The 26,882-nt window shown below is 30.1% G+C and overlaps 2 protein-coding genes across 3 annotated transcripts; both read left to right on the top strand.

Annotated features, from left to right (window-relative positions):
- Window positions 1-3,600: 3,600 nt before the first annotated feature.
- On the top strand, window positions 3,601-10,229 carry LOC105128594 (probable alpha-mannosidase I MNS5). The gene is made up of 15 exons (XM_011030322.1): window positions 3,601-3,879; window positions 4,518-4,560; window positions 4,651-4,716; window positions 4,797-4,858; window positions 5,036-5,135; window positions 5,326-5,508; window positions 6,192-6,240; window positions 6,328-6,507; window positions 6,758-6,878; window positions 7,583-7,664; window positions 7,749-7,834; window positions 7,976-8,076; window positions 9,098-9,239; window positions 9,338-9,488; window positions 9,761-10,229. Exons 1-15 carry the CDS (start codon window positions 3,752-3,754, stop codon window positions 9,986-9,988), a joined length of 1,722 nt encoding a protein of 573 aa, XP_011028624.1. The 5' UTR covers window positions 3,601-3,751; the 3' UTR covers window positions 9,989-10,229.
- A 9,503-nt stretch (window positions 10,230-19,732) lies between these two features.
- LOC105128593 (snakin-2-like) lies at window positions 19,733-20,819 on the top strand. Of its 2 annotated transcripts, none has more exons than XM_011030320.1 (4): window positions 19,733-19,952; window positions 20,050-20,096; window positions 20,205-20,260; window positions 20,401-20,819. In XM_011030320.1, the coding sequence occupies exons 1-4, from the start codon at window positions 19,899-19,901 to the stop codon at window positions 20,583-20,585; spliced, it is 342 nt and encodes a 113-aa protein (XP_011028622.1). In that variant the 5' UTR covers window positions 19,733-19,898; the 3' UTR covers window positions 20,586-20,819. The 2 variants fall into 2 exon arrangements, with proteins under 2 accessions (XP_011028622.1, XP_011028623.1); XM_011030321.1 differs by having other exon boundaries at window positions 19,837-19,952; window positions 20,050-20,097; window positions 20,218-20,260.
- The last annotated feature ends 6,063 nt before the right edge of the window (window positions 20,820-26,882 follow it).

Genomic DNA, 26,882 nt, shown 5'->3' with positions numbered 1-26,882 from the left:
ATATTTCTCATTAGTGGTTTGTGTGGATTATTGTTAATGATTGAACAATTAGATGACTTGTACTTTGTGACAATTCAATCTTAAAAAAAGTTAATTAAACCTAAAAAATAAGATTTTATTTTTAAGTGATCTTTGATCATACCCTAAATGATATTAAATTGTCTAATAGGATCTTGGAAACTCATACAAAAAATTAAATTTATCATTTTCATTACATTTATCTATTTTGGGAAATCCAATACTGTAGAATGCTCTAGTGCTACCATAACTATATGTTAAAGTGCTTAGCTGTTTTTGGATTAAATTTTTAAAGTAAAATATCTTATAATATCTTTGATATGAAAAGCAAATTTATTGTAGTATATGTTGTATCTTTTTTTAATATGCATGAGGGCTTACTAGTTTGGTTTTTTTTTACCCATATTTGATTATGTTATTAATTTAAAGTTGTTCCGTTTAGCTATAATTTATATTAGTGGACCCAAATTGATGTTCTATAAATAGAATATAGCGTAATATTCTAGAGGATATACTAATTTTTTATATAGTTATTTAAGGGGGATTGTATCAAATATTTTCTCTTCCCTTTCGGTCTCAATATAATTTTAAGTTAAGAGTTTGTAATTTTTATACATTTTTAAAGTTTACACATGAAGGTAAAACTACTGAGATTGTTTGGCTTTTGAAGTGAATTCTTATATTAGAGGTGAAATGTAAGATTATTATTTGGATTCATTACACACATGCACACCTTTTACTTGTAATTAAGTTCTTATGATATAAAATGTAAGAAAAAAACTAGATTGTAAATTACACCTTTGGACTTACCAAAGTAATATATACTTTTGAACTATAAAATCTCTAATTTTTTCTCTTAAATAATATGATTTTTTAGGGGTGTCATTTTCATTAGTGTTATTGTATTGGAGGTGAGATGTAAAATTATTATTTGGATTCATTACACATATGCATGCCTTTTATTTATAATTAAGTTGTCATGATATAAAATGTAAGAAAAAACTAGATTGTAAATTACTCCTTTGGACTTACCAAAATAATATATACTTTTAAACTATAAATTCTATAATTTTTTCTCTTAAATAATATGATTTTTTAGAGGTGTCATTTTCATTAGGGTTTCACTTAGAAATTAATAGAAAAACCTATTAAACCCCCCCTCTCAATTTCCATCTTTTTTCTTAACAAACTTAGGAAAACATGTTTAGTAATATAAAAAGAGAAAAGAATTGAGAGAATTTTTACGAGCTTTTCCATCAATTTATTAATAAAATCCTAATAAAATGGACAAAGTAAAGAAATAATAACATTTAGGATGCAAAATCATGGATTTTTTTAGTTCGTACATATTTATGTTTTTGCTCAAGTTGAGAGGGAGTGCTTTATAATTTAGCCCAAAAAATAAAATAAATGCATGTATATTAAACGAAAGGTCAACTTGTAAAATACACCTTTAAGCTTAGAAGAAACAAAAAAAATCCTTGATTTCACATCTTAAGTTTTATGATTTTTTGAATTTCATATAAACAACATATATTGACAAAAACATATTATAAAAATTCTTTTAATTTCGTTTTCTTTCTTAACAGAGAAAAAAACACTAACTCATTTTCATTTTCTATTTTGTTCTCTCCTCAACCTCTAAATCTATGCTTATAAACTATAAAAACTTGTTTGGAATCATGTGAATTGAATTCAATTCATAAAGTTAAATTAATTTTTAAGTTAAGAATCTTTTTGAGGATATTGACTTGAATTCCAAATTGAATTAATTCATAAAAATTATGCAAAAGCAAACTAGATGAGAAGGCACTCTTATTTAGTATAGTAATTTCTCCTAAAATTATCATTGAAAAAAATATTCCAAAAATACTCACCTTTTCATTTCCTTCTAAAAACCCTACAAAATAATTATCTCATGACCTTCTCTTTCCCGTCTCTTCCTCCACCTTCTTTAACCACTATTGTCTTTAAACAAAGCTTTGGTTTTTTGGCCGAAGAAATTACTTGAACTGAGAAAGAGTATTGACAAGACTATGAAAAGCTTCCAACAAGTTGGTAGTTTCTTTTGGCTCTCTTTTGTATTCAAGTAAAAGAAAGTTTTGAAATGAACTTTATGAGCAAATTCCTTTTTTTCATATGAGATGATTTTAATTGTTTACTACATTACAAGCCATTTGGGTTATTGAAAAGTTTTGCTTACATGCTTGAATGTTTAAATGAATGATGTTTTGTTAAAGACTAGGTAAAAAAGCTTAGCTATATACTTAAGAATTTTAAATAATTCTTTATGTAGAAAGGATAAACTAAATATTCTTCAAGGTACTTAGTTTTATATGTATATTTTTAGTAATAAATAAAAAAAGTTACTTAAAGTTTTTAAAGTAATATTTTTTAAATGTATTTTTAAGTAAATTATACTTAAAGAACTACCATTTCTATGGTTGTGAAAGTCCTCCATTAACACGAAGAACAAAAAGGTTCATTTTCATTTTCATTCACTTCATCACTTTCTATAACTTCATCTTTGAAAGGTACTATACAAAAACCATTAATGATAAATGATTGTTATTTATAATTTAAATAGATATCTTATACAATAAATAGTAAATAGTATTGTACAAGCTATTATCAACACATGCCATCATGTTTGGAAAAGCTAGCCAAGATATTAAAGTAATAAGAAAATAGAGATTAGGAAGGTTAAATGACTTATAAATCATCATAATTTTATTGGAATTTTTTTTGGATGTTTAGTAATGTAATTTGTGTCAATTTACCTTTTATTTTAGTTTGATTTCAAAAAAACTCAAGAATTGTTTTTGAATATTTCTAGAATTTTTTTCTTGGCATTCCAATGAAAAAATTTTGATCAAAAAGTTTTTTTTTAACAAATATATATTTTCATAATCTTTCAACAAATATTTAATAAAATAATTAATATGAGATGGGTCTATTTATAACTTTTTTAAAAAGCATATATTTTATGTTATTTTAAATAAATATAAGATTTCTTATAATAAAAAGAATGATAAAATAGTCAAGCTTGTCAATTCATTTCATTTCCACATGTATTCTACACAATAAAATTGCATTTAATTTTATGGTTTGGTATTTTAATTTAAATATCAGAAATGTAATATATTATCAATTAAATTTAAATTTGTTTATGAATTGAATTCAATGGATCATATAATTTGGTATCAAATAGGCAGCAATTTTTTTTAAAATCTTATAAAACGTAAATTGAAAATCTCTATTAAATCTATCTCATATATCTAATTCAAGATTTTTCTAATTATAATGCCCTCGTAACCAAGGTTTTTATAATCTCTTTTTATGTTAAAATTGGTGTCGTTTGGACTCAACCTCTTTGGTAATCCACTGTCTGGGAAGGAAAAGAGTGAACTTTCCGGAAATAAAAAGAGGAGGAGTTGAAAACTAGAACTTTCCGGAAATAAAAAGAGGAGGAGTGGAAAACTACTCTTTCAACTCCTCTTCCTATCCAGAACAGTAAAAACTTGCTGGAAGTTTGACCAAGATTTGACTGGCTGCTCCTAGAATCCTCAATTTTGATTGGGCACTAATGCTGGAACTCCAATTCTCTCCTCGAAAAATCCAGCTTTTTCCTTGTATATCCCATTCAAGTTATTAAAATTATCAAATCGATCTTCTCGACTCTCACAAAAACCAAAGAAAATATTACTTTGATAAAACTGGAAGAATCCTTACCATGTTGGCTTGCAGATTTCGGACATGGGTTTTGTTGCTTCTTGTGATCTTTCCTAGTTTGTTTGACCCATCAATCTCCCACTTCGATTCAGCTAAGAAAAAACAAATGCGAGAGAAAGTTCGAAAGATGTAAGCAAATTTCATGCTCCCATTTTGGGTTCTTCTTTCCATTTTTCCTGATGGGTGCGCAATTTTGTGCTTTCTTGGATCAGTTTGTGTCTAGAATTTTGAGATTTCGTTTTTGGTTTTGCATGAAATCTTGCAATTATTCCTAGGCTCTTCTCAACTTAATGGTCTGTGAATTATCAAGTCATGATTTCTTAGATAAGTTCGTCTGGTGCCGTAAAAAGATTAAAGAAACACAATTGATTTTAAAATATGTGATTTCCTCATTTGGGAGCTTGAGATTATTACATTCTTACAAAAAAAAATAAAAAATGCAACTATTTAGCATGATTTGGCCGTCTTGAAAAACATTGCTTTATAGATATAGAAATGTGATCAACTGAAATTCAAAGGCTCTGTCTTTTAATTGATTGCATGCCAAAGGTTCAAATCTTGAAGCACTTGGCCTTTTGTTAGAAGCTGTGGGGAATAATCCCAATTCAGTTTGGGCGTTGTATGAGCTTGTTGATGAAGATTGAAACAAGGGATAAGAGGCAAAAAAAAAAAGAGCATTATCAACAGAATGTTGAATTATTTTTTCGACTAGTTTGGCTAGTCGAAGTGTTTCTCAGTAGATTCGTTTTATTTGACCTTTTTTGCAGGTTCTACCATGCATATGAAAACTACATGACACACGCCTTTCCGGTCAGCTGCTCTTTTTCCTTATCCATATTTTCGGATTAGCATGACTGTTTTATTCTGCAATCTTGAATTTGTTCTTCAATCAAATTGCAGCATGATGAGCTCAAGCCTCTTAGCAGAAGTTTCACTGACTCACTCAGTGAGCTTGGAAATTTGAAGGTGATTGACTATACATTAGCGGGAAGTGTAAATAATAGTTAATTGCTAATATAATTGATAGTCTGTGATCTTATTTACAGCTTGAGCACTTACCACAAAACTATAATGGAACTGCCCTTACACTCATTGAATCATTATCTAGGTAGGCTCCTTGAATATCTAATTAGTAGATTTCAAAATATAAATCTATTATCTGTGTCTCTATGTTTCTTATGATATGAATTATTCAGTTTTTTTGGATTCTTAATGTCAATAAAGTCCTAGTATTATTGAAAGATTTCTATAATATAAATTTCCTCTTGATCTCTTTCTCTTACAGCCTTGTTATTTTGGGTAACTACACTGAGTTTGAAAGGGCAGTTCTCTGGCTTTCTGAAAATCTAACATTTGATGTTGATGCAAGAGTAAACCTTTTTGAGGTACTAATTTGTTACTCATCTAGGAAATACCTGGATTTTTTTTCCTTAAAGTTTCATGAATTTAATCTGCTTTCCTGGCTCTACTTTTTCCCAATTTTGAATTCTGGGAGAAGTGGTTCACGAAATATCTTGAATCAAATTACTTTTGAAGTTTTTAATGGAGCTCTTCCACACCTGTTCTATTGTGTAGTGCAACATAAGAGTCCTTGGAGGACTTGTTTCTGCTCATATTCTTGCAACTGACTCTACAAACAGGTTGGTTCAAGGATCTTACAAAAATCAGCTGCTAGTTCTGGCTGAAGATTTAGGACGACGCTTCCTACCTGCATTTGATACACCTACTGGATTGCCATATGCCTGGATTAACTTGAAGGTACTTGCTGAAAGATGCTTAATTTCAGAAGTGTATTCCAATTTCCTATAACAAAAAACCTGAGCTTAATTCCAGATTCTCTTCTAAAGAACAAGGAATGTTAGCTTGCACATTATTGATACAAGTTCTTATATCCCAGAAACCCCCCCCCCCCCAAAAAAAAAAAAAAACACACACACACAGCATGAAACATTGAATTAAGATATGCAACTCGTTATCCTTTTTCCCAAAATACTATGTGATGTATATTGCTTCAAAGGAATATGTGCTCAAGGCAGAGTTAAAAGATATCATATTTCATATTGATGTGTGCACATTCACCTAAATGATGTCCTTTCAGAGTAAATGCATGCACGTATTATAATCTAATGCAGAAAATTGGTTACTTTCTAAGAACCATGGCAGAATATGCACTTTGGTTCTTTTAGTTAATAGCAAAGACTCCAATAAGATAGATGGTTATGCCATTTCAAAGAATCAGATGGTTTAGAATTCTATGTGCAGACTGGATTCTAATTCTTTTACATTTGATAATGCTGTTCAGACAGGTCCAGGTATACCTTAACTGTCTCTTCATTTCAATGAGCATTTATTTCAGCTTTTCATAAGTATGAATATGTTCTGCTGATTTTGTTTGTAAGAAGGATATATGACACTGCAGCAATGCGAAATTCTGTCGACAGTATGGAGTCATGAAGAATGAGACTACTGAAACAAGCACTTCAGGATGTGGTGAGAACCATATCCATTACAGTTTATGCTGGTGCCAGCACAAAATGTGCAATCCTGAAATTGGTTAACTTTCATGTCTGAACATAGGTTCTCTTATTCTTGAAATGGGAGCCTTATCACGATTAACTGGTGATCCTAGATATGAGTCTGCAGCCTTGCGTGCTCTACGAAAGTTATGGAGTATGCGTAGTTCTCTAAATTTGTTAGGAACGACACTGGACGTGGAAACTGGGGAATGGATTGAACATTCATCTGGGATTGGTGCTGGTATGTGTTTACAGTACTTTGATAGCCTTTAGGTGCTCGGTTTTGTAGTTCACAAGGTTTCCATTATTGAAAATTTAATTCATATCATTAACTAGTACTATTAGATTCTTTAATGGATTTGAACTGTGTTATAGCTTCTGATGGGATTGTTAAAGCTCCTGATGGAATTTCATGCTTAGATTACCTTTCATGTTTGTAACCTACGTAACATTGATGTTAGAGACTCTTGATTTTGTGTGGATTCATGTAGGAGTTGATTCATTCTATGAGTATCTATTCAAGGCTCACATTCTTTTCGGGAAGGAGGACTTCTGGAGAATGTTTCGTTCTGCTTATCTTGCAGTACAGAAATATTTCAGACATGGCCCATGGTACTGCACTGAGAGAAGTTCTAAAGCATCACGCTTGTGTTTGGGTTCTTTCTTAACAACTTTTTTTCCCCTTGTTCTTGTTTCTTTCTTGTTTTTCTCCTTAATGTTGGTATGACTGGGGTTGGTTGGGGGATGAGGGTTTTATCCTTTAGGTGTAGATGGAATTTTGGAGGAAGCTCATCCTTCCATTAGTAATCTGGGCTTGTGGTTAAATCAATATTTCCTTGGTTGCACCCTTTAGTCACATAATGTCTGATTGAGTTCACCAGGGACATCCTCATTCTCACTTCCTGGGATTAAAACATGGATCAGCATCACATTTCCCTTATGATAGATGAAGTCCCATTGCTTGGGAAGCATAGTGCCTCCATATAAGTATGTCAATTAGATTCCTGACAATTAGCCAGATTCTCAAGGGACCTTAAGATAGACTCATCGACCCAAATAATCTGGTAAGGATTTGATGGGCACTTTCTGATGTAAGGTATAAGATGATTGCAAGGAACTTCATCATAGTGTTTCCTAGTTCATAAGTTAGGGTTACTCTCTCAAGACTGCTAAAGATAGACTTTGAGAAGAAGCTGTTGCCCATACCCCATACCTATTTTGAATTTCATGTTGTGATTCAAGCAATAGGTAATTGAATTTGTTTTGTGAGGAATACATAGTTCACCGGTGATGGAAAGCATGTTTCTCTAATTTAGGTACCATGAAGCTGATATGAGGACTGGAAAAGCAACATATTGGCAACTGACAAGCCTTCAAGCATTCTGGCCTGGCCTGCAGGCAAGTAATTGAAATCTCTTATGCCCAAATGGTATTATCGATCCCTCTAAAGGTTCCTCTGATCTTAGTTTAATGGTATGTTAGGTTCTTGTTGGGGATATTGCAGCTGCCAACTCATCACATCGTGAATTTGTTCATGTGTGGAAGAAGTTTGGGGTGTTACCAGAAAGGTATCATGCATTTTTTTTCCTATAATCTTCTTTGCTTCTGTTACTGGAAGGGAACTATCAGCTTGTCATTATATGCAAGGTTTTACTATTTCAGTGCTCAATAATTAATGGAATGGAAATTAACGTGTATGGACTTCTTAGGTATTTGCTGGACCATCAAATGTTACACCCTACAGAAAAGTACTATCCACTGCGCCCTGAATTAGCAGAGTCAACATTCTACCTATATCAAGCAACTAAAGGTCTGGTTGTTTTATTTTTCAGTTCTTTATTTTTTAGCTTTACTCTGGAATTTTTAGATTTTCACTCTACTTTTTTCAAAATCAGTACTTGAAAATGCTATGTTCTGATTGTTTTATTTTGTGGTTCTTTATTTTTAGCTTTTCTCTGGAATTTTTAGATTTTCACTTTTGCCCAAAATTATTGCTTTAAAATGCTACTGTTGTGTGAATTTGTGCATCCATGTACCATTCAAAGAAAATTCAGCTTGCAAAAACTATAGTAACACAAGGGGAAAGTTGCTGTTTGCTAGACGCTTTGAATGTTGCAAATTTGCACGGCTAGGTTCTTGTATCATGGACTTGCTTTTTAAACCATACATGCATATCATGGCTTTATATATGGCTTCTGATTCCCAAGTGATGTTCTCTTAATGACATTTTTTACCTATTTGTGCTCTATCTGTTTACATATGTTGTGTGTGCATGCGTGCGCGCCGCGAAACAAAATTGCCTTTGGGCATTGACCCATGTGAGAGAGAAAGGGGTGGGTAGGGTTTGACTGCTTCCCAAGAGAAAACTTGCCAACAGAGAGAAAGACAGGCATAACCCACTACTAACCTATGGTTGAGACTAGAGATTGCATTGATCTGGCTGGCAGCCTGGTTACTTCTCTTTGTTTCCCTTTCCCCTTTTTTTTGTCCTGCTAGAACATTGCGGCCAGACAATAGGCTAGAATGTTGATCCTGCTCTTTAAATAACAATGATGGCATGGAGCTGAGTGACTTCTGTTAACAAATAACTAAACATGATGTAATTTTTAGAACAATTGTTGATTCTATTATTATCAATTTAATTGGAAAAAAGGGCATGACTGAGGGAGGATGGACATTTTGAGCTTCCTGCAGGCATACATTTAGGCATAAATGCATTCCTGATTGCATAGCTCTTGAATTGTGCTATACAGTCGTTGAGATGAAGGAAAAGGCTCCACCATTACCTCTTCTAAACTTTGTACATCTATCATGTTTATGAATATTCCCAGATCCATGGTACATAGAAGTGGGTGAAACAATTGTTAATTCTCTTAATTCATACACCAAAGTGGAAGGAGGATTTGCAAGCATTAGAGATGTCACAACCATGCAAACAGAAGATCATATGCATAGCTTCTTCCTTGCTGAAACGTAAGTGGTTTTTGCCCTGGCATTCAGAAACGTCTTTTCAGCTATGATATGCATTTATGAGAAATGAAATTTCTCGTGTAATATATTCCTTTTTGCAGGTGCAAGTATTTATATCTTCTCTTTGACGATTCATTTTTGGTTGATCGGAATTATATATTCACTACTGAGGGTCACCCTTTGCCTGTGCTAAGTGCTTGGCACGAGAGACTGCCAGAGATATACATCCCATCAAACTGGACTCATGTCAAGGTCTTACTTATAGCTTTCTTCATGTCCAATGCTTCCAAATAAAACAATAAAAGTAAAGGAAAAGCCTATTGAAAATCCAGAAACTTTCCGCACCAGATAAGAATAATTTACTTTCAACTTTTTCAGAAGTTAATTAAATGCTTAATACGATTTGGCCCTACTTTTTTTTTTAAAACAAAATATTGCAACTTGAAGCTGTATAGGTTATATTCATTTTGTTCCAAATTAAATGTGAAGACCAGTTAGGTGATCGAGTACTTTTCCTTGTGCAGAATGAAAGGCAAACAAAACGATCAAGTGCAATGTCTCTGCAAGTATGTCCTGCATTGAGTTTGAATGCAGGACATGGTGAACAACTGGTTGAGAGCGCTTGCCATGTCCCTGATGATCAAAGTGATCACAAGTGTTTCAGTGATGAAGAGTGTGGAGTTGACTCGACTAGCTGTAGACGAAGATCATGTAGCATGGCTGGTTACTGTGGGCTATGGTTGGTTGTATGAGACATTGATACATCATGATATTCTTTCATGACAAAGCGATTTTTTACTAGGAGGTGAGAGGAACAAAAAAAATGATTTCCTATTCTCTCAAGAATGGTGGCGTGGCAGTCAGTCTCCGTGGCAGGCATGCACTCATAGCACTAGTTAGGTTTAAAAAAAAAAAGATGAGAGAAATTCATGTTACAGAATTTCTTCACAAAACTGCGGTTTGGTATTTTAATCTCATTCGTGAATGTTTGTTGAAATGCATGTACTATTTTGCCGATACCGAAAAGAATATCAATAAGGCATCTTATCACTGCAGAATCTAGGGAGCTTTTCTTATGAGAGATTAATGCAATGGCCAAGGTTAACCTGACAAAATTTGCTAGGGCAAATTGCACTGTAATGTCATTATTCCAAAAACAGTAGGAAATACACTGGTCATGTAGACGTGTCATGAAGCATTTTGCAACCCACGAGAGGATGCGGCCTTCATTGAACTAATCCTTCAAAGAACCCACGAGAGGATGCGGCCTTCATTGAAGCATTCAACACTAATCCTTCAAACTAGGGCTCAGTTCTTTACCCTGGTCTGGTGATACGTTGTCATGGCCTGACCTATGGTGTATCACTGATCTTATACTGTGAGATCTTCTGATTGATGTTTCTTGAACAGTGATTTCTTTACTCCCAACTCATTGTAGTTCAAAGTTATTTCCCATTATTGTAGAAAACACCATGTCTTGTGGACCAAGACTCATAACACTACGGATTGTGGATTGTGACTGTTAATTTTTTGTTGTCTCTAATTTTTTTTATTTCACCCTTATAGGATCAAATTAAAGGGTAATTTATGTAAATTTGTTGAGCAAGTAAAAAATTAGAAGACAGATGACTAAAGTAAGAAAAAGTAGAGGAAATAGGTGGCGATTTCAAAATCAGTAAGAAAAGTTACTTTCATCCTCCTAGTTTCTAAATTATAAATATTCATTACCTATAATTTTTACAAATTTAATTTTGATCCATAATTTTATTTTTCTTATTTATAGGTTCCTGATTTGAGAGAACAAAGAGAGAGTTGCTGGATTCCAGTTATAGAGAGAGAGTGTCGACTACAAAAATGACATATTTTAGAGTCAATGAGTTTTATTTGATATAGAGAGTTTTATCGACGTTTTTTCCCCTCGAAATTTCTAGAAAAAAAAGAAGAGATCAATCTTGGAAGAAGATTTTTGGTATGGATTTTTTTAGACGAGTTTTAGGGGTTTTGGATTGGTTTATTTACATCATATTAGACGTTTTGGTGTGAAAATTGGTTGAAAGTTGCTTTTTTGAGTAAAAAAACACTTTGCTTGATTTTTCGACCACCTCTTTGATGGTCAGAAATTAGAAAGACAAATGATATGTTGCCTACCTTAATTTTTTTTTTTGAAAAATTTGAGGTAAACAACATTTAATCTACTTTATTTTCAAATAAAATAAAAAAAGGCATGCAAGTGCGGACCCTTTTCAAAATGGGTCAAATGCATGGGTCTAGCATACCAAGCTCAATAGATACTGATTTTTTTTTTTTTTTTACTTGATACCCTTTTATATGTATTTTTTAATTAGTTTTTTTATTTATATTTAAGTTAATACCTTTTCTTTCTAATTTTTTTAGATTATTTATTTTGTCCTTTTTAAGTAGCGGTTGTTTTTTTATAATTAATTTGTATGTGTTTGATGTTTTGAAGAGATTATTTTAATTTATCTATAAATTTCTTTCATGATGTGTTTATAAAAATAAAAATTATTTATGCTTGGTAAGAAAAAGTGACCTTTAAGATTAAAAAGAAAAATGTGTAAATTAAAGGAAAAAATTGGAGTTAAATATCCTATTTTTCCAATCTTTTAATTTTATGGAAACGGTTATCTTTTAATTTTAGAATTTGATTGGCATTAATAGCTTTTTCTGAATTTTGTTGGTTCATATATTTTAAAAATTATTTCATTTAGCCTAAATAGCATCTTAGTATTTCTCAATTAAAAAAATAATTATACAATGAAATGCACTTACAATATTGCTTCATTTTTTTACTATATTAAAAATTAACTTTAAGCCCTACACGTGGTGTTGCGTCAACAATTTTTTTTTATTTATTAATACATGATTTTTATTTTTTTATTTTATTATACATAAATATTAACCTATTAATTTATGATTATATTTTTTCCATATGTCAAAAACTTATTAACAATAGCTATATATTTATTTTTCTGTGTCAGAAAAAAAAAAATTCTGTTGTGGATAAACTGACTAGTTTAAGTACTATTAATGCAATTCCAATGTTATAACTTTAGCATGGTAGTGAAATTATCAGAACAACCCAGCATCGTTATTGTTCATCAAACAAGTTGACATCATGCATCGCTTAAAAGCTACCTTCCTACTGTTAAATGTATTTTCTTTCCTTCCAAATTCACAAAATTCACTTTCGGAAAGGTAGCTTTTCAATTTCATCATGTTTTCCACCATGTCTTGTGTCACACCGTGATGAATATGGGGCTTTCTGAGGTTAATAAAAATAAAAAATAATAGATTTGTCATTTAGTAATTAAAAAAATAAGAGTTCTAAAAGAGACACTAGTCGCGTACATTCAATACTAAGTTAATTATATATATAAAAAGATTGATGTTGTTTTTACTATATTATTTTAAATGAAAAGATATTCTTATTATATATTTTTTTCTAAATTTATTTTATGTACACTACTAATTGTCTATATTTATTTCTAAGCTTATTCGCAATTTATTTTAATAAAAAAATAATTTTGATTTTTAAAAATAGAAGATTTATCAATAAATTTTAGGTTAATTTTTAAAAATAAATGATTTTCTTAGTTTAGGGAAACCTTAATATTAATCCATTAAAACATGTGATTTTATTGATATAGAAAAATTTGACCGTTAATCCCTAAAAATATATGATTTTATTGATTTTGATTTTTATATAAAATGGGTGTTGGGTCTTTATGGATGATAAAACAAAAATAATTTTGGCCCCACTCTTATTAACATGCATATTTACAAATAAAGATAAAAAAATAATAGTTTTTTCTTAATTTTTAAAATCATATGTTATCATTTAAAAAATGACCTTATTGGTAGGATAACACTTTATTGCATGGTGAAAAAGTGAATCAAGAGGGTATTGTTAAAAACACTCATGAACTCACCAATCTAGATGCATGCTTAACAAAATAATTTTTTGAAAAACATATAACACCGTAATTCATCAAAATAGCATACAATTTGTTTTTTTTTTTTTATGTTTATATTTTTTTCTTGTTTTATATGAAAATGCAACTACAATATTTTTTAAACATAACAAATATTCATGATGCACATCCATATGCAAGATGGATCATACCAAAAAAATTAAACATGTAAGCAAACATCCACACATAAAATTATTGGCATATACATATAAATAAAAATACTAAAGATGCAAAATCATATAAAATAACACATATTTCAACATAAAAAAATCAACAATATGTTGAAAATTTAACTAGGGTTCAAAATTGACCTATAAAAGTGGCTAAGGTGGGCTAAAATCAAATGGAATGCAATGAGGTAAGGGCAGCACATGTCTAACATGAGTGAACGGTATATCTATACTATTGGCATATCATTGCACATGCCACCAAAGTATGATCAGCATGTGAATTGACCTATAAGATGTGCAAACTCTTGGTCTTCCTTGTAGTGTTAGCGATGCCATTCACTATCATCAATGGAGAGAGATTGATGTCGTTGAATCTTTAGGTTGACTTTCTTTATAGTTTTTGAATCTGCTTGCACAAAATTCATTAGATTACATGGCTCATATGATTATGTATTACTCATTAAAAGGAGAAAAATAACGGTGATAATGTCTTGTTTGGAGGTCAGAGGAGAGGAATTAAGGAGAGAAGTTTTGGTGGTAGTGTTTCTCTCTTTGAACTATGGTTAGGCAAGGGTTGTTGGCTTCGATTGATAGAGAGATTTTGTAGAGGGCTCAGATACAAAGAGAATGGTGATTGTCTTCTAAAAAATAAGAGTTGGAGGTGAGATAAATTGAATATAGAAGTTTTAGTCGAAAATGTGAATGAGAGGGCTGTCATGACTAGAAAATATAGAGTTGTTGGTCAGCAGTGGTGGTTGCCAGGATAGAGAAACTGACCCTGTACAACAATGATATTGGCTACCATCAATTAGTTTTGTCTGCGAGAATAAGTGTAGGAAGGTAAAAAGAAGATGATGGAGTTAGGGTTTGTTATTCTTTTTTCTTTTTCCCTTTCTCTCCTAATTTTTAGCATCCTTTCTCTTTTTTCTTTCTTTCTCTCATTTTCTCTTATAATGGTGGCTAAGACTTTCTCCCTTTTTTTTTTCCTATCAAAAGTCCTCCATTATTTATAGCCCATAAATTTTATCATTTTTTTTTTAACTTATATTTTATTTTGATCTTTGTTTTTATTTTTTTTCAATCTCATTTTATTTTATTTTTGCACTTTAGCTCACTTCCTATTTTGATTTTCTCATTTTTTTTATAAGTTATGAATTTAAAAAAAACCATGTTAACATCAATTCAATAAAAGTAATCAAGAATTACAAAATAGATGCAATAATAGCTTAAATGTATCAAGAGTATATTTTTTAATTTTTATTTTTAAAAAGTTATTGAAAATTACAAATGAGGGTAAATGCATAAAAAGTTTTTTTAAGAAGACATCAACAAGAGAATCTTTGTTGAAAATCATAAAATAAGCATGTGAATAGTTGAAACATGTTTTTAGGAATTTTTTTTCTTTTTTGTATTTTTGAATATAAAAAATTGTTTATGATATATTGCATGGACAAAGCTTTAACTTTTCTTTTGACATTAAAATATTAGACAATTTTTGCAAATCAAGACTATATTTTTCTTTGGTGGAATTTTAAGCAAACCTCCATACCATGCCTAATTTGTTCATAAAATTATTTTCTTGCCATTATATTTAAGATTTGAATTGTAAAGAGTAAATCTATTTACTACCAAAATTTACAAAATACATTTTATTATTGTACCTCTTATATAATTCATGTTTCAATCCTATCCTTTTATTAAAACAAAATCATTCAATTATTATTTTTAGTTTAACCACTAGATTGGTGGCCTGTGCCATACCACGTATGCCAAAAAAAATATTTAGTTAATGGTAGTATTTTTAAAGAAGAAAGAGAAATTCGAGAGTCAGGTTATTAGATTCAATAATTTCTTTAAAAAAATAAACAACATTGGTTTGAGTCAAGTTAGGTTAACTTGTGAAACTCGTGACCTAAGACATAAGATCGGGATAATTTCATGGAAGAAAAAGAAATCAATTGTAAAAAAAAACATACAAAAATATAAGTCAACCAATCCATTCTTTTAAACTCATGACTCGGGTTCTAAGGCCAGAATCATCTCATGGAAGGCAAATCTAAAAAAAAATCATGAAGTCAAACTTTAAGTGAACAAAATCTTTATCAATAAAATATTGAGGGATGAAATGAAAAACTAAAGTTTCAATAGAAATATTAAAAATAAAATAAATAGTAATTAAAATAATAAAGACTAAATTTAACATAAAATAAAATAAAATATTAAGGGATGCAGTTAAAAAAATTATTTAATTAAGAGAATGACTTAAAATATTGAGGAATGCAATTCCATTGTTATAACTGTATTTTTGCTTTTAATGAAAAAACTAATCTTAAAAAACCTTTATACATATTTTCTTCTACTACTCTTTTTTGTCTCTCTTTTTTGTATGTTTTCCTCTTATTCTAGCTTTAGGTTCTTTTATGTGGAAAGAAAATTAAGTTAGTTTTTGTATTTGTAATATTTTAAAATAATGGTGTTGAAATATTAAAAAGTACTTGTGATAGACCATTTATAGCAACTAATAAGTAATTTGGTCTTAAGAATAGAGGATATAATTATTGACAACAAAAAAAAATTCATCTAAAATTTTGTAAGGAAGTATTTTATTTATATTGATTTAAATTTTATGTTTATTTTATCTAATATAGTTGTCAGTTGTTCATTTCTTTATATATTTATAATCCTTTAAATATCTTTATTAAACTAAAAAATTCTTAACAATCTCACGGCCAAGTTTCATTTTATTTTTTAGTTTGATTCATTTTATATTTACATACTTTTACTATTGTTAAGTAGTTTATTTATACAAACATTTGTTTTTACTTGCACAAAAATATAATCAATTTTTTTTCCGGTTATTGGGATAGAAAAGTGTAAGTTCTATTTAAGAGAATCTCGCTTCAACAAGTATTACTTTAGGAGAAAGGATTTTATCATCATCTTTCATGATGTGTGATGAGAAAATTAAGAAGTTTAGTGGTGTAAAATTCAAAAGGTTGCAACAAAAGATTTTTTTTTTATCTTGCCACCTTAAACATGACAAAAGTTTTAACGAAACATGCATTAAAGTTGATAGAAAAAGAGTTTGATCTCATTATTGCAGTAGCTATTGATTCTGTAGGAATGGTTTCATGTCTAAAAGTATCTTAAGTAATTTGAACAATTCATCTTATAATGTGTATAATTACATTAATAGTACTAAGATACCACAAGAATTATTGGATCAAAAGTACAAGGTTGAGGATGCTTGTATGAAACAATTCACAATTGATAAATTCTTAACTTCAATATGGTCGATTGAAGGACTATAATGAACTAAATCCAAAAGTTCTAATATTCATATTGAGGAAATGATTCTGAGTGAATATTTTTAAATGGCTACTATTATTAAAAAATTATCACCATTTTAAAAATATTTTAAAAACTACTTTAGACATACATGAAAGGAGATGAGAGTTGAAGATCTCATTTCGAAGTTAAAGATGAAAGAAATCACATAAGTTACATAAGAAAAGAAGAAATCCTCCTTTAATAGCTCCCAGAAAAAATATGGTTGAATAAATAGTGAAGCTCCATAATAATAATAATAATAATAATAAAGCTTTTTGTGAAGAATAAAGGAATTGTTAAGAAATTTGATGACAAATATTTTATTTGGACACTAACTCAAAGATTATATAAATAAGTTTCAATAGAGTACTTCTAAAAAACAATGAAGGAAAGTTTATTTAAGCTAATGTTATTAAAGTTAAGAAACTTTTGAATAAAACGTGGGAGATAAGTTTATTTATAATAAATTGATATTTGTGTAACAAAATTTATCTTTACTAGAAAGAGGATGTTCTTCACCTATTAAAAATTAGACAGTAAACATTTAAACATAAAAAATTCATCAATCTTAAAAATACTAGATATTGAAAAGATCATTCTAAAGATGTATTTTTAAATTTTTTTACTTTCAATGATATGCTTGTATCGCTAACATTAGAGAAAACTTGGTATTGGACTTAATATTGAGAATAAAAAGATTTAAAATGATCTTTGAGAGTAGTAATTTATACTCATAAAGTGTGAAATGTATACTGAAAATAGATATTTATCTAATGAACCCTTTAAATAAATATAATAAGCATTATAATCAAGCATGAGAATAATATAATAATGTATAATAAATATAATAAGTATTATAACCAAAGATAAGAATAATAAAAGAATGTATATTCTTTTACTTATTTAAAATTTATGATATATAGTATCACAGATTGTTAAATATAAATCATAATTTTATATAAGAATCAATTAATGTTGAGTTATTACTAATTATGAATTTTAAGAAAAGTCATGAGTATAATATTTGTATGGAATCAAAATTCATAAAAATTTTATTTTAAACAATTTAAAAAACAGTAAACCTACAAATATAATTCATTATAATACTTGTAAGAGATAATTAATAATAAGATTAAGTTCATCATCCATAACCATTAAAAGTACTGGAACTTTCAATAGAAAGCAAACTAATCAGCCATAACTGTATCTTGAAGAAAAAGATAAAGTTGATGGAAGCATTGAAAACAAATTACAAAGTAATACATGTTATCGAAAAGTAGAGGAAATAGGTGGCGATTTCAAATATTGTTAAGAATAAAGGAATTGTTAAGAAATTTGATGACAAATATTTTATCTTCAATAAGATTGGACACTAAGTCAAAGATTATATAAATAAGTTTCAATAGGTTACCTCTAAAAAAGAATGAAGAAAAGTTTATTCAAGCCAATGTCATTAAGTGAAGAAACTCTTGAATAAGATGTTAAAGATAAGTTTATTTATGATTATATCTAAGATCAACCTAATAAAGAATCTCGAGTAGTGATAAATTGACATTTGTATAACAAAATTTATCTTTAATAGAAAGAAAATGTTCTTCACCTGCTAAGAAGTAGATAGTAAATATATAATCATGAAAAATTCATCAATATTAAAAATACTAAATATAGAAAAGGTTATATTAAAGATGTTTTTTAAAAGCTTTTTACTTTTAATGATATGCTCATATTGCTAACATTAGAGAAAACTAGCTGTCGAACTTATTATTGAAAATAAAAAGGTTCAAAATAATTTTTGGGAGTAGTAATTTATACTCATAAATTGTGAAATGTATATTGAAAATAAATATTTATTTGATGAACCTTTTAAATAAATATAATAAATATTATAAAGAATGAGAATAATAAAAGAATATATATCTTTTTACTTGTTTAAAACTTGTGATATGATGTAGTATGGAAGGTTGTTAAATACAAATTGTAATTTTATATAAAAATTAATTAATATTGAGTTATTACTAACTATGAATTTTGAGAAAAATCAAGAGTATAATATTTGTATAGAATCAAAATTTATAAAGATTTTATTTTAAACAATTTTAAAAAACAGTAAACCTACTAATATAATTCATTATAATATTTGTAAAAAATAATTAATAATAAAATTAAGTTCATCATCCATAACCATTAAAAGTAGTGGAACTTTCAATACAAAGCAAACTAATTAGCCATAATTATATCTTGAAGAAAAAGACAAAGTTGATGGAAAAATTAAAAACAAATTACAAAGTAATACATGTTATGAGAGGATTCAAACAAAAACATTGAAAAAGATGATAGTTTTGGTTTTCATTTAAGTTTAAAACATCAAGTGTATTTTTAAACCAAAAACACACATAGAATATAGTTTTTTATAACAATAAAATTTATTTTCTTGTTTTTTTATGCTTATTTACATTATTCAAATATTTGTAATTAGGTACATTAAACAGAAAATGACATTAGCATAGTAAACATCTTGTCATCCAACTGTTGGAAAAAAAAAAGAAAAAAAAAGAGCCATCTCCTTTTACTCTCGACCCCACGCTAAACCTGCAAACGTCGAGTGTTGTGTCTTGAGATTTTCAACGATGAAAATGCAAGCCAGCTAGCTGGCCTCCTGGCCTCCATAAAGAGTCCAGCTGGATCACTGATATCATCAATCCAGAGTTCAAAAAGCAACCAATCAAATATCCTACTAGAGTTGTACCGACCTGCCAGTTCCTTATACACCCCAGCTTGCAGGGTCTGCTGTTAATCATCTCCTATGAACCAGTGCTTTAATTGTTTGTCGTCTCTTGAGACCAGGCATGACTTTTGAGCCCTGAGTTGAGAACGAAAACTTTGGATATTTTCAGCTTCCGTGGGACCTCTAGCTACAGGGATTGCTTATAACATCATCATCAAGATATGCTCACGTTAAAGCTGTTTTGCGTGGAGCTATGCCTATTGCCTGGCCCGGCGATGAAATGACCCCGTAAGCCATGCAGGGCACATTGTAATTACGAACCCTACGAGTGACTAGTTTAGTCATTAAGTGTCCACAAGACCTCTATAAAGTGCATGGCGATGCCAGCAGTTCTTCGTGTGCTTTACAATTTACTTAATTTCAAGCAAGTGGCTGCTAGTTAGCCATGGCAGTACGTTTGCTTCTTGCTTTGATGGTTTTTGTTTTCTGCCTTGCAGAGGTACGGGGTTAATTACTATGTTTTTGGGGTTTTGTTAAGGAGTACTGTGATTTAACTTCAACCATGATCTTCTCTTGCATGTTGTTATAACATGAAGGTTTCATCTGATCTCAAGATAGATACCGGAATACTCCACGGTGGCCAGGCAAGACACGACCATCCCCTACTTCACATGTTTACTTTTATTTTCAGTATTTCTGGCTGAACGTTTCTAACTAATGCTGTTGCTAATGGTCTGTTTCTGCTTCTGTGGGTGTTCTTCCAGCTTGTTGTGAGAGGTGGAAACAGGAGGCTCATGCAAGACATAGGTAGGGATTAGGAGCTAAAGGGTGTTACCATACTCCAACTTGTTCCATAAAGAAATTGATTTGATCCATAGTGTATGCAATGTTTGATTACCCTTTCCCAGTATTGTTTATTTGACAATTCTTTCTCCTTTGATCCTCAGACTGTGGAGGGTTATGCAAGCAGAGGTGCAGTCTTCACTCAAGGCCTAATGTGTGCACTAGGGCATGTGGCACCTGCTGTGTAAGGTGCAAGTGTGTGCCGCCTGGGACCTCAGGGAACAGAGAAGTATGTGGAACATGCTATACTGACATGACCACCCATGGGAACAAGACCAAGTGTCCATAGGCCTGCGAACCAGGGAGATTGTGTAGCTTTTCATATTCGCAGCTGGAAACTGGGTTCTCTTTCAGCTTTTGTCTAGTCAAATGATTAAGTATTAGAGGGATGCCGGACAGTGCTTGTATATTAGCTTCTGTGCTTCTCGTTTGATTATATGTTTGGTAGGGCGTTGTTGTAAAGTGGTGTTTGTGAAAATAAATGGTGGGTGGTTATGAGTAATGGTTCCCCCTTCTTTCATGGTTTGTGAAAATAAATGGTGGGTGGTTATGACTATGGCTCCTCTTCTTTCATGACATATCATAATCTCTGCCATTTAAACTTTCCCTGAATAAATTTATAATTTAGCAAAGACGCTACAACAGAGAAATTAATTGGGTGCCAGGCTATTGCAGTTGAAAAAACTGCCTAGCTGTTGACTAATTTATTAGATGTATTCAAATTAATGAAATTGCAGATTTAAGTGATTTGGATAATTTGTATTAAACATTCTTAACGGGGATATTTGATCTAAATTAAAAGTGGTGTTTGTTTAATTTTTTTTAATTGAAATTTTATATTCTATAAAGTTTTATAACTTGAAATATTAATATTATTTTAATAAATTTGAAATGATGATATTGGCCACTAAACATCTCATCAACAGGCAAGTTGGATTGTTCTAAACATTTTAATGGGGATATTTGATCTAAATTAAAAGTGGTTTGATTTTTTTTTTAATTTAATTAGAATTTTATATTTAATATAAGTTTTTAAACAGAAAATATTAATATAATTTTATTAAATTTGGAACGGTAACATTAGACACTAAACAAATCTTGTAACCTGCACATAATGATGCAATTTATTCTATAATCGCCCTCATTCTTTACAAATCTTATAACCTGCACACGAAGATATAAGTTATTTTCCTCAATCGTCCTCATTCTTTTTCCAGTACAGTAAATTATTTTATGTTATATTTTTATTACCTTGTTTTTTTTATATTCCTTCACTGTCAGATCAACGATAAGGGACATCCATATACGATACGTTGGTTAAGTGTGCGTGCGTGTGTGTGTATATATATATATATGAAACACGTAACTTATTGAGATTCAAGTGAAGCTTGCTTTATTTGTCCTTATATTTTGTAGATTGAAAGGAGCTGTGGACATAATGCAAAGTGAGCTATGATTGCAGGTTGTGCATATGTTTCTTCTTTGGATTTAGATCTTAAGTCTGATTAACTAGACTAGCAAGCTTACGACTTCTTGTGTAGGATTTCCCAATTTTTTTTGGAGTTGAGCTTTTAATTGATTTTTTTTTGTTATTCATTTATTTTTTTTTTCTCAACTGAGTGTTATAAATACAACTTAATGAGGGTCTATATATCTAAGTAAAAATCATACAATTATATAAAGTAAATATAAAATGCAAAAGATATAAAATGCAAAAGTGATGATATTATTAACAAAAAAAATACATATTAAATATGGATTTGCCCTTTACAAGATGACAATTCATTATTCATGGATTTTAAAAACTTGATCTCATTATCATATTAACGAGATCCTTGTCCAGTCTTGCCTTAAGTTTAAGCTTGTGATAGCTTTTTGATATTCAATTTAGGATATATTTTTATGTCAATCATAACAACTTATATTTTTGGTAAAATTCTCATGTGAAGGCTATTTATTACTCGATGGTCTTCGAATCCAAGATGCCATATGTTGGGCTTGCTATAATGAGATTATACTTAGCTCAACCTAATAGATAAGTTTTAGTCATTAAATGTATCGAGGTGTAGGTTATTATTTAGTCTTAAAAAATCTCTTGCGTGCTTAGTGATTATCCTTGAAAGGTCAATATAAAGTTTATAATGAGTGTGAAGATAAAGGCCCTGAATACTATCATGTCAACCAGTTACAAGTAAATAATCAAGAAAAAATTGGATGATTTCATGAGTTTTGTCCAAGCTAAAGTAATTAAGGTATCGTTATTTCCTCATCCATCCTAAAGTTTAGGGTGTGTGCTCTTAAAAGTGATACATAATCATATAAACATGAATGTATGCTAAAACAGTAAAAGCAAAAAAATAAACCAACACAACAAATAAAATAGTAATAGAAAGATAAAAAGAAAAGCTTAGTCTAAAAGTTCCTAGTGGAGTTGTCATTTTATCACACCCGACACCACGATGACCTTTAAGAATTAGACTAAAACAAAAACAAATATTTGACATCTTGTTCTTATAAAAGAAAGGTTTCTTTATAAGTCTTCACCTAGTATTATGATCACAGGAGTCTGACACCTCCTACCATACAAAGTTTCATACAAGGCCATTCCTATAACGACTTGATAACTATTATTATAAATGAACTTCATTAAGGATAGATGATCCTCCTAATTACCATCAAACTCTAATACACAAGTTCCTAATAAATCTTTTAGGATTTGGATTGTTCTTTCAGTTTACCCATTAGTCTGAGGATGAAAAGTTGTGCTCATATTCAAACTCGCTCCCAAAGCACGTTGTATGCTTGGCCATAATCGAGAAGTAAACCGAGGATTCTTGTTTAAAACTATCGACATGGATACTCCATGCAACCTTACCACTTTATTTATATATAATCAAGCCAATTTATCAACGGAGTAGGCCATTTTCATAGGTAAAAAGAGAGCAGACTTGGTCAGTTTATCTATTATCATCCATATCGCATCATTGTCATTCTTCCTTTTAGGTAAACCAAATACAAAGTTCATAGTGATATTTTTTTCATTTTCACTAGGGTATCAACAACGACTACAAAGGCCCTGTCAATTTTTTATGTTCTGCCTTCACTTATTGGCAGATAACATAACTAGTTATATATTTAGTTATTTGTTTTCTCATATTTGGCCGTTAATACAACTTCAAATCTTTATACATCTTAGTACTTCTATGATACATATTAAGCTTGGTCTCATACGCCTTTTTCAATAATTCTTCTTTCAAAGTTACATCTTCCGGTATATACATTCTTTTTCTCATTACCACCATTCCATTATCTAAATTTTGAAAAGGAGTTTCAACCCCAAATTCAATCTTATCTTTTATCTTCCTAGCTAAAATATCATTTAGCTGAGCCCCTAATATTATTTTCCTAAAATGTTGATCCCACTTTCAATTGAGCTAACAAAGAACCCTCAGGTCCAATCTCCATCTTGGCATTAATTTTCCTCATCTCTAACAATTATTTTTCATCATAATCATCTGATTCCAAAGTTGATACCCTATTTTTATGACTAAGAGCATCCGCCACAAAACTTACTTTTCCCGGGTGATAAATTATCACACAATCATATTTTTAATCAGTTCATCCCATTGTCTTTGTCGTATATTTAACTTATTTTAAGTCATTAAATATTTTAAATTTTTATAATCAGTAAAAATTTAAACCCGAAACCTATACAAGTAACGTCTCCACACTCGTAAGGCAAATACTATAATGGCCAATTCTAAATCATAAACTAGATAGTTGACCTTATGGGGCTTCAACTTTCTATAAGTATAAGCAATAACCCTCACATATTACATTAATACACACCTTAAACCCTTATTGGATGCGTTACTATATACCACAAAACCTTTTGTTCTTGAGGGTAATGCTAACATCTGTATAGTGGTAAGTGACGCAACTAAAAGATTGATGTTTTCTTTCAAGTGCAAGAGTGTCGAGGTAATAAATAACCCGACAAGACTAGGGTCAAACCACAAGGAGGTTAATTATATAAATTATAAATAACAGCAATACAATAAGAACAACAACAACATCAATAATAATAATAATAATAATAATAGTTATAGTAATAGTAATAATAGAAGAAAAAGAAAAAGAAGAAGAAGAAGAAGAAGTTGACGAGAACTTTGAGATGGAAGATTAATGTAAGGATTAAACAATGATAATAACAAATGTTAAAGTTAGAGGATCCACTAATGGTATTTCAAATAAGTATAGTACAAACTCTTATTATTCAAATGAAAACCACATACAAAGGAGATTCTAATCATATTATAAATTGTTAACATGAGTACATTAGTTATCTTATTCGAATAATGCTAATACTTGTAAATATTAGTGTAACCTTTTCATCTTGACATACTAAACATAGCTAAACATAATGAAAAAGAGAAACGTAAATAAATAAGATAAGATAATAAATAAACCAAAAGTTAACTAAGTAAAGGAAAGGAATTGAAAGGCATAGATAAAATATTAATAAAACCAAAACTTAAGCATTACAAAAATACAAAGAGAGAAAGAAAAAGTATATTATTGATCTAGAAACCCAAAATGCCTAAATGCATCACAAATGCCTCCTTTTAGGCTAAAATTAAAAACTATTAATTTGATAACTAATTGATGAGTGGGTGATCACATCTTAAATTGGTGATAATCCATATCTTCTTGTTCGAATAAAACATCAATGTTAGAATTTGAACCAGACCTCCACATGAAAGTTCTAGGAAATTATCTCAACTTTCCAGGAAAAAAATTGAGATCATTTGGACTTCTAAAACTCCAGATATGGGTTAAACACTGAACATTGTTTAGGTTGCAGGACACATTCAGACTTATTTGTTTTTACTGTAATTTAAACTTGAAAATGACCTTTTTAAATCTTAGACTCCCATAAAGTAGACCTAAATTCGAGATCTATAACTCCAGATATGACTCAATTACTAAACAGCGTTTCAGTTTGGACTATACCAACATCTTTTTTTAAAGTTTGACCATCTCTTTGTCCTTTCAATTTTAGTACTTAAACTCATCAATCAATCCTTTTATTTATGTGATAGGTTTGCATTTAAAATAAACATTTAGCATAAATTAAAAGCATCTTATATTATTAGATATGTTATTATAAAACATGATTTATTTAAGGAGTTATTGATACTTCAAGTGCAAAATAATGATATAAAACCTTGATAAAAATGAATTTTTAAGTACTAATCAGTAAGTCTTTTTTTTAGTTCTTGAAAACTCTTTTCACACTCGGGTGTCCAATCCCACTTTGTTTCCTTTCAAGTCAATTGAGTCATTAAGGTTGCTATAGTACAAAATCCCTCAATAAATATTCTAAGATAACCAGCCAACCTTAAGGAGTCTATAAATTTTAGTCACATTAGTGGCCCTCTTTTATTCTAACATTGCCTTCACTTTTCTTGGATTAACAAATATCCCTTCAGCCAATATAGCATACCTTAAGAAAGTCATCTTTTTTAACCAAAATTCACATTTACTCAACTTGGCATACAACCATTGTTCTCTCAAAGTCTACAAAACCTCTCTCAAATGTTGTTTATGTTTCAAATATGTATTGAAATACACTAGTATGTCATCTATAAAAACCATTATAGACTTATCCAAGTAAGGTCAAAATACTCAATTCATCAAATCTATAAATACCATAAGATCATTTATCAACCCTAAAGGCATCACCAAAAACTCAGAATACCCATAACGGGCTCTGAAAGTGGTCTTTGCTATATCATGTTCTTTAATTCTTAATTGGTAATACCCTGATCTCAAATCTATCTTTGAAAATACATTATCTTTCTTGAGTTGATCAAATAAATTATCTATTTATAAAAGTGGATATTTATCTTTTATTATCACCTTATTCAATTATTTGTAATCAATTCAGAGTCAAAGAGTTCATTCTTTTTTTGACAAATAACACAGGGGCGCCCTAAAGTAAATTACTTAGATGTATGTATCCTTTTTCTAACAATTCTCGCAACTATATTTTTAGCTCAATCAGCTCCGTTGATGCTATTCTATATGGCGTTTGGGCTATCGGGAATATACCTAATAATGTATCTATTGAAACTTCTACTTCTCTCTCCAAGGGTAATCCTAGTAGTTCCTCTGTAAACATATCTGAGAACTCTCATACTACAGGCATATTGGCCAACTCACCTTTTCTTCCATGGATATCCACCACTAAGGCAAGACAAACCTTACATCCTTTCCTCATCATTTTTTATGTCATTATAGTGGAAACAAGACAATTTGGTATAACATTTCTTTCTCCTCGAAAAACTACTCTCTCACCCGTAAATCATAACATGTTGTTTTTTTTACAAAGCAATTCGTTTGGGTCTTATACTTGCCCAACCAATCCATTCCTAATATAATATCAAGATCATATATCCCTAAAGGAATTGACATGACTAAAAGATTGATATCTTCTTCCAAGTGCAGGAGTGTCGAAGTAATAAATAACTCGGCAAGACCGAGGTCGAACCACAGGGAGGTTAATTGTATAAATTATAAACAA

The sequence above is a fragment of the Populus euphratica genome, unplaced genomic scaffold (assembly GCF_000495115.2).
Source record: "Populus euphratica unplaced genomic scaffold, PopEup_1.0 scaffold111.1, whole genome shotgun sequence".
Classification (NCBI taxonomy): Eukaryota; Viridiplantae; Streptophyta; class Magnoliopsida; order Malpighiales; family Salicaceae; genus Populus; species Populus euphratica.
Note: the sequence above shows the minus strand (reverse complement) of the source record. Positions and strands in the feature narration are given on the sequence as shown.

Bases quoted from the DNA above. Each gene is read 5' to 3' on its own strand.
- LOC105128594 (XM_011030322.1), top strand. From the start codon at position 3,752: ATGTTGGCTTGCAGATTTCGGACATGGGTTTTGTTGCTTCTTGTGATC. The intron at 6,508-6,757 runs GTATGTGTTTAC...GGATTCATGTAG, and splicing joins TTCATCTGGGATTGGTGCTG to GAGTTGATTCATTCTATGAG. The intron at 7,665-7,748 runs GCAAGTAATTGA...ATGGTATGTTAG, and splicing joins CATTCTGGCCTGGCCTGCAG to GTTCTTGTTGGGGATATTGC.
- LOC105128593 (XM_011030320.1), top strand. From the start codon at position 19,899: ATGGCAGTACGTTTGCTTCTTGCTTTGATGGTTTTTGTTTTCTGCCTT. The intron at 19,953-20,049 runs GTACGGGGTTAA...TATAACATGAAG, and splicing joins TTGTTTTCTGCCTTGCAGAG to GTTTCATCTGATCTCAAGAT. The intron at 20,261-20,400 runs GTAGGGATTAGG...TTTGATCCTCAG, and splicing joins GAGGCTCATGCAAGACATAG to ACTGTGGAGGGTTATGCAAG.